This window comes from Triticum dicoccoides, chromosome 1B (genome assembly GCF_002162155.2).
Source record: "Triticum dicoccoides isolate Atlit2015 ecotype Zavitan chromosome 1B, WEW_v2.0, whole genome shotgun sequence".
NCBI lineage: Eukaryota > Viridiplantae > Streptophyta > Magnoliopsida > Poales > Poaceae > Triticum > Triticum dicoccoides.
Window position 1 is genome coordinate 387988307 of NC_041381.1, and position 12130 is coordinate 388000436.

The following is a 12130-nucleotide window of genomic DNA, read 5'->3' on the forward strand; positions in this document are numbered from 1 at the left end:
AACTAATGGGCTAAAATGGCCATTGCAGGATCTCATTCAGCACTATGACGTAGATTCTCCTACTAGCAAGTTGGAATCACATATATATGCGATTGTCTTGTTATTATGCCTCCAAAAGCATTATAGATCAGATCTTTCGTGGAAAGAGGAAACTTTATCCCAGGTATATGTGACTTATTTTTTGAGTTTCCCCTTGCGTACATGGGTATTGCTTTGATATGTCAGCAGGGGTTAATAAGCATTCTTTGATCTTGTACAGCTGGTTCTTTTGATATGTCAAGTTAAAGTCAATTCGATTGCTATTGTTTGTATGAAATCCATGGATGGAGGCCAGGGACTGACAGAGAGTAAAGGGTATTCTGCAGCTGATGATGCAGTTATGTGTAGTGTGGAGCAGGTTTGTCTTCTACTCCCTTTTCTTTTCTGGGATCAATACACCATCCTATAAAAATTGAGGAATATATATTGCCTACTATTCAGATGCGTCTTATTATTGATTTATCCTCTGACCTTTAGATATTAGTACACTTCTTAAGCACGCGGTGTTATCCTGAAAGTAAAAAAACTTGATAAGATCCAGGAGAAAGACGATAAGATGTTTAAATTCATAAACTTGAGAAAATGAGTGAAATGTTGAAGTTATAGCTTGGTATGTCAAGTAGGTACCTCTAAATCGCACTACATTACACTGTTGGGTTGGTATAGAATGCATGGCGTTGTCTACTTTGCTTTATGTGGCTTCTGCGTCTGATGCTCATTTAGTCTCTTTACCATCTGTAACCTGTGTTTGTTTTTGCTTACTGCTAGGTCAAGGTTGCTCAAGCTATCTACATGTCTGGTAGCCTCTTTAATCACTCGTGCCGGCCAAATGTACATGCATATTTTCATTCGCGCACTCTCTTTCTAAGATCTACCACATATATAAATTCAGGGAGCCCAGTCGAGCTATCATATGGTCCACAGGTCTCTCCCATCCTTCCTCTCTTGTATATGCATGTGTGACATACTTAAAAGTAACTATGAATTTATGCTTTGCACTGTTTGTGCTTCTCATTTCTAGGCTGGTGAGATGAATCTTGTGAAAAGACAAAAGTCACTTCAGGAGAATTACAAATTTACTTGCCAGTGTTCAAGTTGTTCAGAGCTACATCTATCGGATCTTGTCATTGATTCATTTTGTTGTCCACAAAGTAGCTGTCTTGGTGCCGTATCAGAATCAACTTGCTACAAATCCGAAGAGAATTGTGTGCATGTTTCCGTAGATGAATCTGATATCTGCAAACTATCATTGCCTGTAAGATGATTTTTCCCTCCCGAAATTTTCTAATAGTTAGTTTGGTGGCATCAGTCTGAAATTCTTTTTGTTCAGCATGTTTCCAAGGTTGATGAAGATATAGAGAAGGTTGGGAAATTGTTTTTCAGAAATAATGTTGATTTGAAGATAGATCCTGGATATTGCATGAGCTGTAGATCACAAATTAACTTGTCTTCTGCTGTTGCTACATCAGAGAAGGCAGCATCAATGATCAATAGGTATGTTATGTATTAATGAATGTGGCATATCTAAATTTGGTTGCATCTTCCATCAGTGAATTTTTAATCATAGCAAAGTCGGATAACAATTCAATTCACAGGTTTAAGGAACTTGCAGTTATAGACGAAATCTCCGAAATTCCCATCACAGATGCATTAAGATCCCTACAACAGATAAAGAAGTTGAGGCACCCATATAGCAAGGCTCTTGCCCAGGTTAGGGTGCTCATGTTACATGCCTTGATAGAAATTTGGCTCCAAATTCTCCTGGCACACTGTTGAAACATATGTTTCGAAATTGATACATGCAGGCAGAAGATGCGATTGCAGAAGCCTTTGCAAAGATAGGAGATCAAGAACAAGCAAGAAAGCACTGCGAAGCATCAATTAAGGTAGTCACCTCAATCATCGCTCAAATCTCCAACTCGCCTACTGAGAAATACAAGGGGAGAAATGTACTTTGATCTTGAGCCCTTGTATTCTCGGGATCCATTGTGCTCACTTTTCCGACAAGCAGTAGTCAAATTATCAGCTAGGCTCCAGATGATGATATGACCACACTTTTGGACTAATCAATTACAGCTTCACATAACCCACTTTTGATTATTTTTTACTGTTTCTGAAGTGCATCTTATGATAATGCAGATCCTTGAGAAGCTGTACCACCCCAAACACATAGCCATTGCGCATGAGTTGATCAAGCTTGTTTCCATCGAGCTGTCTCTGGGGGACAGGGCAAGTGCAGCAGCTACATTCACCCAGGCAGAGGCGATATTTTCACTTTATTATGGACCTGATGTTCAGATGATTTTACCTTATGTTGATGCCCTGAAAAGAACTGTTAGTGGAGGGTTCATTGCAGCTCCTTGACGATCACAGGGAGCAGACAATCATCGCAGAAATGTGCACCTTTTCACTGAGAATGGATGAACTGACGCGTATCAATCAGTGTACAATATTACTTGGTGCAGTTTGGTTATTTGGCTGAAGATACAAAGCTAGGACAGGCAGATGACTTGACCCATCGTGTTACAATCTTATCCCTGCAATGTACGATTCTGAGCTTTCTGGAACTTAGGAATTTATGATATTTCCTAATGATTCCGCGTAATATAGAGTTTATGAATTTTACTGTCATGTACTCCCTCCGTTCGGAATTACTCGTACAAGAAATGAATGTATCTAGATGTATTTTAGTTGTAGATACATATATCTTTATCCATTTTTGTGACAAGTAATTCCGAACGGAGGGAGTATTAGCCTGCAAAGCACTTAACAGATACTCCCTCCGTTCGGAAATACTTGTCATTAAAATGGATGTATCTAGATGTATTTTAGTTCTAGATACATTCATTTTGATGACAAGTAATTCCGAACAGAGGGAGTACTATTTTATGTGCCCGTTGCGTGAAGAGGAAACAGTTTTATTTTTGGCAAAGCACTAATTCTCTCACCTCACCAATCAAAGAGTCCACCACACTCCACAGTAATCGGAAAATGCCACGAATATGAAATGGACACAAATCAAACTGAAATTTTGAAAATGCATAAAATGAGGACCCTAAGCACACCCATGTCACACATACTAAGGTATATATATATATATATATAAAAACTTGTACGAGGCTTTTTACAAACAGTGAGCCTTCACAACGCAACTATGGGGGGTGTTGAGTGTATCAGGTGATGAGGATGATCCATCTAGATGCATGTCACGTTACATGTGCTAACATATCCAAAATTGCTTGGACGAGGCTTTTTACAAACAGTGACAACTGTGGGAGTGATTGTACAGGGTGCCGAGGATCGTCCATCTAGATGCATGTCAATCATATTTGCAGGCTTTCAAAATATTGAGTCACAAAAAATTTGTCAGTTTTTTGCATCCAGTTTACTCTCAGCTTCGCTGATGATCTCGAGCTCCTCCAACAGAGTAGCAAGTTTTTTCATATCATCATCCTGCTTGCTCTGTGGGGCCTTCTCACGGTAGCCTGATGCACTCATTTTCTGTGACAGGGTGTCATATTGCCTGCATTGGTGATGGAAAGCGGAGCATGTTACTACTTAAAGATAAAGAAAACCAAAAGAAGTTCAAAACACAAAAGACCAACCAATATGAACATAATTAGTGGATTAGCTAATTTAACAGTAGCATAACTGCACTTACTTTTGAACTTCCTCTCTCTTCTTCCTAAGCTTCTCATGTTCAGCTTCCGTGTTGAGAGCCCGCCGGAGCTGGAGATACACGGCTAGATCTTTGTTTACAATATTTGTGGCACAATCGGGTGGAGTTGGATCATCCTCTGTCAGGATCTGGAAAATTGCCACTTGGGTCAGAACTTTGCTTTTTGTAGTTAGGTGCATGTATCATGTATCAATTTTGAATTGGAATTTTACTGTGAGGATCTGAAATTGATACATGCAGGCCGAAGACCTTCAATGAGTTACTAGAATTTTATGTACTGACAGAGTAAGGTGTGTTGAAATAGGAAATGTGCATACAGCAAGAGCAAGGCATACATCATCGGAGTATATGTTACTTGTGGTACATAGGTTTTCATCTTCCTTCCAAAGGGAATTTTTAAGCCTTAAAAGGCGAAGAAAGTGCAAAAAAAAGACAGAGATAAGCATAGAGGTCGGATGATCTGTCAAACCTCAAGAGATGATACAGAAGCAAGCGTTGCAATTTGAGCTTGGTAGCATCCAACAGTGGCTGCAACCTCTAGGTTTCGGCAGAGCACAAAACATGGGCGCCTGTTGAGGTGAAAATACAAATAAGGTATCGGCTAGAAAGGAGCAAAGTTCTTATGAACCAAGACTAAAATAAAATGGCAATTTTATATTTGAGCATAGCATCTGTCATACTGTGTGAAACTCAAAAGAATCTATTAGGTGAACACTGAACAGAAACACACCTTAGATGTATATCTGTTGGTGGCAGGAGAGATCTCAGCTTACTCACGGCATCTAACACAATCTCCATTTCGTTCTCAACTTCATCATTTGCCCATTCCTGTCATCGCAGGAAACTTCTCAGGTACAAGTAGTGATAACAAAATTGTATTGTGGGGTACAATTTTGCTTCAACTTAGGATTTCTCAAATTGAGGTAACACACTAACTTTTTCTTTGCATTTTTTTTTGCATATATTCATTATAGAGTAGCTTCTTGTTAATCCTGCACATTAGGCTCTACAGTACCATTCTCGAAAAATAGTAACTAGAAGATCAAATCCTCTGGTTCATTCCTAAGTTGTCCTGAAAAGAAATGTTTACCTGTACAGCTGAGGGGTATTCTGATATCATAATGGAATCTTTCCTACAAGCCTCCTTAGGCTGAGGAAGGCGCTGCCAAAGCTCTTCTGTTATGTAAGGCATGAATGGATGGAGAAGACGCAAACCAGTGTCCAGGCATGCCCATAGTGTATCTCTAGAAGCACATCTTGCAGATTCGAACTCTTGAGATCCATTGAAGTAAGGTTTAATTGCTTCTATAAAGACATCACAAAGCTGGTATTGCCACCAGAAGTATATAGATGACGTCGCGTCGGAGAACTTATATGCTTCTAATGATGACACGGTCTTGCCAACAGCCTTACTAAGTACTGAGAGTATCCATTTGCAGATGGGCGGCATACTATGCACCGCGAGAGTTGCTGGTGGAGTGTACTGATCTCCAAGCTTAACCATCGCAAAACGAATGGCGTTCCACAGTTTATTGCACCATTGTCTGTACCCATGCACTCGCTTGATATCCAGGTTTATCTTGTCGGACTGGTAAAAAATGAGAAATTTTAGTACTAGAGGTTTGCAATAAAAATAATCAGAGAAATGGGGAAAACTAGCAATAAGAATAACCTGAGAAGTGTAGGAGATCAGAGCAAAACGAAGGGCGTCAGTACCACACTCAGGAATACCATCAGGGAAATCCTTCTTTTGACCTTCTTTTGCCTTTTCCAATTCGCCTTGGTCCAGATTGCCGCGTTCCAACTTTTTCTGAAGACCTTCCAGTGTTATACCATTTATTACATCAATGGGATCAATGACATTTCCTAGTGACTTGGACATTTTGCGGCCATGTGCATCACGAATAATTGGATGCAAGTAAATCTGAGAAACAGATAAGATAGTCATGACGCAAGGTTTATCAACTAATTGGGAATTTTCAATTACCTACAGAATTGATTCTAAAAAAAAGCTCCCTAAAGAATTGGTGTGCTTCACTTCCAGTGGAAGTTGCCATCATTAGGATAGTAACCTAGGTCATCATCGTTTATTTCAATGCTATGTGACATACTGAAATGCACTGCTTGTAAGTAGATAATGTGACGTATAGGTGCAGCAAAATATATATATAAACTTTTTGTCAGAAAAAAATATATAAGAACATGTCAATTTAGACATTATTAAGGTGGAAATAAGTGAAAGACAAGATAAATAAATGGCACAAGATTGGGTCATGGGCAGAACCCCCAACAGCGATAATAATTTTTTGTTGTTGTAGCAGTCACAGATCACCAAGTTAAACGTAAGCAGGCTTCTGCCCAGAGAGTGGTTCTACAGTACAGGAGCAAAGCACATAATAGCTACTGACAAGACAACCATTTGGCAAAACTGTGATTGCATAAATTGGATCCGGAACTATCTAATAAAACTGAAACCTACATATTACCTTTCGAAATGGCACATCACCGTGGAGTAGCATTCCCATCATCACCATCCTTGCTACCCAAAAGAAGAGGATGTCCAATCCAGTTTCAAGTACAGAAGTAGGGTAGAAAGTACTAAGGTCAGCTGTATTGTCCGGCCAACCAAGTACAGTTAGGGGGAAAAGACCAGCTGAAAACCATGTGTCCAACACATCAGGATCTTGATCCAACTGATATTTCTTCTTTGGGTACCTCTGTTTTGCCTCCAGTACTGCATCACTTTTATTTCTTGCGATTATCCAGTGGTCAATGTACGAACCCATGTCTTTCTCTTTGTCATCTTCTAATGTCACATACCAAGCAGGTACACGGTGTCCCCACCAAAGTTGTCTTGAAATACACCAATCGCGTATGTTTTCAAGCCACCTGCAGCACACAGAACAACAGTAGTGGATGGATTATTCGTTTTTTGTTAGCGTAAAACTGATCCATAGGAAAGGTGCATGCCTAAAGTAAAGCAAATAGGATGTACCTGTACCAGTCTTGCTCATATTGTGGTGGAATGATCTCTATCTCTTTGGATTTCACAGCATCAAGAGCTGCCTTTGCCATGGTATTACAATTAACAAACCATTGGGGCTTGATCATTGGCTCCACAATATCATTAGTTCTCGAACAACGTCCTAATTCCATATCATTATTTTCCATGCCTCTGTATAGACCCTTCATTTATTGACAAGTGCAAATTGATTATAATTTAGATATTACTAAAACAATACATTACGAAAAAAGATAAGCGACAAAGAAGGATAAGTAACACAAGATCAAACTTTAAATCAAACAAACAACTTAATCAGCCATCTTCACACAGGTATCCAGTATAGTGCGAAGGAAATAGAGTTCTCATATATTACGACAATGCCAGATCGAAAAGGGAGGCCAAAAGCTTGAGCAGAGCCAGCTATGCATATACGTATATACCACACATAGTATGCAAATCAAAATACGGAATACTATATTTCTAATGTAAAAATGTCAACGTAATACTTCCATACCTGCCAAATGGCTCACGATCCAAATATAATTAGGAAAACCAAGAAACATAAAAAAAACAATTTTGTTGCTCATACAAATATAACTAAATTTACACTCCATAAATTAGCAAAATTCAAAGAAACCGAATCACATCCAAGACGACTCTAGATGCTTTTAGAAGTCAACAGTATAGAACTATGATACCTTTTCGAATTAGAAGTTTTTATTCCATTATGACAATACATTGATGAACCTTTTCCAAAAACATTGAGGATAAGCAATAAATTAGATACAACTACATGAACGAACCAGAATCAGTTCTAAAGGAAAAATGGTAAACACTGAAACTATAATAATACCTTTTCCTTTAGTGCATCAATAACAGCAGCTCGAGCGGTAAAACGTGGCATTCCTTCAAATTGTGGACCTCCATTTTCATTTATGTTCCCGTCATCAGTGAAAATATTGATAAAGTCCAGGTTATGCTGTTTCCCAACCTTGAAGTCCTTGCTATCATGAGCTGGTGTGATCTGCATATAGAAAGATAGAGATAAGAATGGGCACTGATTTCTGAATGTAAAGGTATCCAAAGCTCCAAACCAGCTCTTTAGATGGGCACACCTACCTTGACAGCGCCAGTACCAAAAGTGGCTTTCACTAAGTCATCAGCGCAAATTATTTCAAGTTTTCGGCCATTAAACGGATGGACGGCATATTTTCCATGCAGATGCTTATATCTTTCATCCTGAGAATGAACAGCTATAGCGGTATCACCGAGCATAGTTTCTATTCTAGTTGTTGCAACGATAATTTCACCCAATCCTTCTTCTAGAGGATAGGCAAAAGATGTCAAAACACCAAACTGAACTGGGTTGCTATAACCAGGGACCTCTAACAAAGTCTCTGCCTTGAGATCAACACGGTCAACCTGAAAACCAGCAATCGAAATATAAGATACAACCCTGCATTCCTGCTCACACATGCAAATAACCAAACTGGCTAGCACACTGCAAAAGTGCATGCCTCACATACCTCGATATCAGAAATTGTTGTACGGAGCGTGCAATCCCAGTTCACGAGACGAATATCCCTGCAAATGGATGAATCATCCAAGAGGTAATAAAGTAATTTAGAGGATTCCAAACAACATAAGATGAGCAAACACATAAGCTCAGCAGAACAAGATACAAAAAAGAGTGCACATTCTGTATGGAAAACTAACCTATATATCAAACCTTCCTTGTATAGCCTAACAAACGCTTCTGTTACAGCCTCTGATCTCTGCTCATCCATTGTAAAACACTGAAAAACTATGCATTGTTTAGACACAAATGTTGCTTTCCCTAGCTATAGCAATGGAGGAATCGAACAAGGACTTTACTTCGCGCGACCAGTCAAGCGAGGCTCCAAGCGTACGCAATTGTCTCAATATGGTGCCACCATACTGATCTTTCCAGTTGTGGACCTGCAAAAAATGATGATTTATACATTGAATGAGTAAATGTGAAAATCAACCAGCATAGCAAAGTATGGGCTGGCACTGAACCAAAAAATTGTCTCAATCAATTAAATTAACAGGGCAACTCATTTCATGGCACTGTAAAATTTTAGTTCATTCATTGGCATATGAACTACCTTTGTGCAGAATTTTGTAATGGTATCTAGGGACCTTTCCCTTGAATTGAGCAAAATACATAACAGATGACTAAATGCAAGAAAAATCATTTATGAATATGATTATCTACTCCTTTAAAAAACATGAGTTCATTACAGGTGAGATGATATACAGTGGGTCAGAAATCAGAGTGCTTGCCTCAGATAGAAATTTATCACGCCCTAGATCATGCCTTGACAGCTTCCTCTCACGCATGATCTTCTTTTCCACAACGACCTGATATGGAGGTTAACAATTTTGTTAGATGAAACACTTGCTACAGTAAGAAATAGTAACAATGGATCAGTCAGATAAGACTCAATGATCAACATAACTTTTGAGTAGACGTCAATTTGAACTCAGGCTAATAATACTAGGCCATGAACAACTACGAAAATATAACTTGTGCAGAAGATAGATACTGGGGCCTTGGACCCAGTATATATGTCCTATGCACTGGAGTGTATCACTTATCAGACAACATGAAGCATAGCAGACCTGTGTAGCTATACCAGCATGATCCATTCCAGGAATCCACAAAGCATTGTAGCCTGACATCCTCCGCCAGCGGATCATAGCATCCTGCATTGTTGTCAATGCAAAGAAACAAAAGAACATCAACGCCACCAATACTGATAGGGGCGAACGGAAGGGCACCAGTACAGATAAAATCACTACCTCAATTGCCACTGTAATTGCATGGCCTATGTGAAGGGGTCCTGTCACATTTGGAGGTGGCAGGACCTGCAAATAAGTATTCAGTTCTGGTCATTCACAGCAATAAATCCTCATTTGTACATGTTCTATCTAACATTTACAGTTTGAAATCATCTGGTGAGCAATTCACATAGCAATCGCAAGCAGATGCTTATTCTGAATATAAGCATTTACCATTTGGGTCATGGAGGGACTTACTATTACAAACGGTGGCTTTGAGCTTGCGGCATCTGCTACAAAATACTGTGATGACTCCCACCAAGGATACCACCTGCATGACAGTAAGAAAAGGAAAATACATAGTTCAGTGAGAAATTTCTGACCATGGACTCCAAAAGCTTTCATGGCATGATTCAACTAAAGTGAGAAAGGCAACATACGATTTCTCAACAGCAGACGGGCTGTAATGTTTGGCCATTTGAGAAGCAATCAGTTTCTTCTGTCCAGTGGGAGTATCTGGATCAATGAAATCCTCAGGATTCTCATTGGTGGCGCCTTTCTTCTTTTGCTTCTTCTCACTCTTGTTAGCTCCATCAGATGCTGATTGGACCTACAGACAATCACATCAGTCAAACAGAACCTCTCCTTCAAATCAAGAAATGAGTTGGCGTCGCCGGTCGCCACCTGTAGCCTGGCCGCCTCCTTCTGCTTCGCCTTGAGCTTCTTCTCCTCCTTCTCTTTCGCCTGTCACAGAACAAAGATCACCTGTGAGTAAAACTGCTCACACACGAAACAATTCGACTACAGTATTCTCCTACTCCATCGTGAAGAGCACAGAACCAGATTAGAACAAGCACCTTCTGCTCTTTCTTCAGCTTCCTTTCCAAATCCTTCTCATCAAGCGGCTGCATGTGCAGTAAACGAAACAGTTCAGACAAACAAGCCAAACAGAAGGTATTTCAGCGATTGCGCAAAGGCCAAGGGAAAATACATGCCACATTCCTAGAAATCACCGTCACCTAACCCCACTGATCATAGATGATGACACCCAACAACCCCCAAATCCGTACTAGAACACCCCAAAACCAAAATTCCGCGGAATAAAAAGCGATCCCAAGACACAAGCTGGGGCTGCGCGACCAGCAACCAACGCGATACGAAAAGGTCGAGGGGAGGGGGCGGGGGAGAAGCTGCTCACCTCCTCCATGGCGCGGATCGGGCCCTCGGGCGCGAGCTCCCCGCCGCAGCAGCAACCACCACGGCAGCCGGTGCGGGCTGCTGCGATTAAGAAGAACCACTGCGATTTTTTCGATTTGGGCGGATTCGAAGTAGAGGCGGGATCAGACGGGGCGGAATGCTTTGGAGCTTTGAACCTCGTCTAGAGTTCGTGGGATCCAAGTTTTAGCGCGCGGAGGTTTTGCGGCTTAAACTTGGCGAAAGATGCGGACGTAGGGAGAAATTTCCATTATGCCACAAAATCGACCGTTGTTTTGAACAAAAGCACTGGCTTGGGAGCCAAGTTCTTGGGTAGAAACTTGATAGTCAAGTTTCATGTGCTTCGACGCCTCTTGCAAAGCAGCAGTAATAAGTGGTAAAAGACGAAGAAAACAAGGTGGAAACTGAAATGGCTTACCGGCGAATGAAATCCCTGTTTGGTGGAATATGATGATGTCAATCGTCTAGCTAGCTTTGGACTACTTAATTGTTAGTTTAACCAAACAAATTTTTGTGACAGATTACGAAATGTGGTGTATACAAATCCATAGCGTGGAAGGGGCCAGATTCTGTCGTAATCGGGGTACATATTTTTTTCCTTTATAAAAAAACAATCAGCCCTAGCCGCGCGGAACCAATGTAGAGAGAGGAGAGAGAAAGCAACCTCGACACCTGCGTTATTGGGGTTCCCTCATATCCGCCGATTGCTCAAGTGACAACGGGAGGGAGGGGAATCGGGATACCTTATTCCGCGTGTGTCCAGTAGTATGGGGTAGGGTTTTGATTGTTCATGGTTCCGACTCCGACGGTGGCAATGGTGGCAGCGAATGTGTTTTCGTTAGATCTCCTTTCGATACAGTTGTTCTCGCCACTATCAGTGTTGGATCTAGGAGGCAGAGTCTGCTCTGTCTCGGGTCCTACAAATCTGGACTGGTGCTTTTGTGTGTCATGGCGTTCACGTCAGGACGGACCTCTTTTTTCGCTTCTTGAGGTGGTGGTGTTGCGGACAACCTAAGGCGTCATCAGAAAAGAGTTGACACGTGGGGGTCGAGAGGTGTTTCCCTGGCCGTTTTTGTGGTAGCCACGAGACTATGGCCTCCTTTTCTTCATTTGGGTGTCTCTCTAACATGACAGATTGTGCTATCCACTTGTGTGCAGGTCATGCTCCTTCTCGCATGCAATGGCGTTCTCTCTGTCGTCGTCGTTGCGAAGCTGGCGAAAGTTTTGTTTAGGAGATAGTTTGAATATCTACAAAAGGATTCTACGATGGCGGCTTCTTCTCCGAGGCATTAGTCCAATATTAGGCCGACTCCAGCAGCGGAGCGGCGGTGGCGGCATGCCTTCAGCTTATGATGGAGATTGAGGTTGTTTGACACTCTGAAAACCTA

General features: G+C 41.0%; 2 protein-coding genes across 6 annotated transcripts in view; one reads left to right on the forward strand and one right to left on the reverse strand.

Moving 5' to 3' along the window:
- The window catches only part of LOC119336961 (SET and MYND domain-containing protein 4-like), a 5819-nt gene extending 3160 nt beyond the window's left edge, over positions 1–2659 (forward strand). For all 4 annotated transcript variants that reach the window (XM_037609052.1, XM_037609059.1, XM_037609064.1 and 1 more), the window contains 8 exons: positions 29–163; positions 260–397; positions 808–963; positions 1061–1294; positions 1370–1533; positions 1635–1749; positions 1845–1925; positions 2179–2659. In XM_037609052.1, the coding sequence (XP_037464949.1) occupies positions 29–163; positions 260–397; positions 808–963; positions 1061–1294; positions 1370–1533; positions 1635–1749; positions 1845–1925; positions 2179–2403 (1248 nt within the window). In that variant the 3' untranslated portion in view covers positions 2404–2659. The remainder of the gene's footprint in view (positions 1–28; positions 164–259; positions 398–807; positions 964–1060; positions 1295–1369; positions 1534–1634; positions 1750–1844; positions 1926–2178) is intronic.
- Positions 2660–3105: 446 nt separating this feature from the next.
- On the reverse strand, positions 3106–11118 carry LOC119337007 (valine--tRNA ligase, mitochondrial 1-like). 2 transcript variants are annotated; one of them, XM_037609108.1, is made up of 21 exons: positions 10726–11116; positions 10385–10432; positions 10212–10271; positions 9968–10137; positions 9786–9858; positions 9549–9614; positions 9369–9452; positions 9030–9107; positions 8598–8681; positions 8439–8518; positions 8249–8306; positions 7842–8144; positions 7576–7746; positions 6714–6904; positions 6205–6607; positions 5391–5642; positions 4809–5306; positions 4449–4546; positions 4188–4287; positions 3701–3846; positions 3107–3562 (listed from the first exon to the last, which is right to left on the reverse strand). In XM_037609108.1, the coding sequence occupies exons 1-21, from the start codon at positions 10732–10734 to the stop codon at positions 3406–3408; spliced, it is 3129 nt and encodes a 1042-aa protein (XP_037465005.1). In that variant the 5' UTR covers positions 10735–11116; the 3' UTR covers positions 3107–3405. The 2 variants fall into 2 exon arrangements, with proteins under 2 accessions (XP_037465001.1, XP_037465005.1); XM_037609104.1 differs by having other exon boundaries at positions 3106–3562; positions 4809–5642; positions 10726–11118.
- Between the last annotated feature and the right edge of the window lie 1012 nt (positions 11119–12130).

Bases quoted from the DNA above. Each gene is read 5' to 3' on its own strand.
- LOC119337007 (XM_037609104.1), bottom strand. The intron at 8,682-9,029 runs GCAAGCACTCTG...CATTTTTTGCAG, and splicing joins GTGATAAATTTCTATCTGAG to GTCCACAACTGGAAAGATCA. The intron at 3,563-3,700 runs GTAAGTGCAGTT...TCACCAATGCAG, and splicing joins AAGAGAGAGGAAGTTCAAAA to GCAATATGACACCCTGTCAC.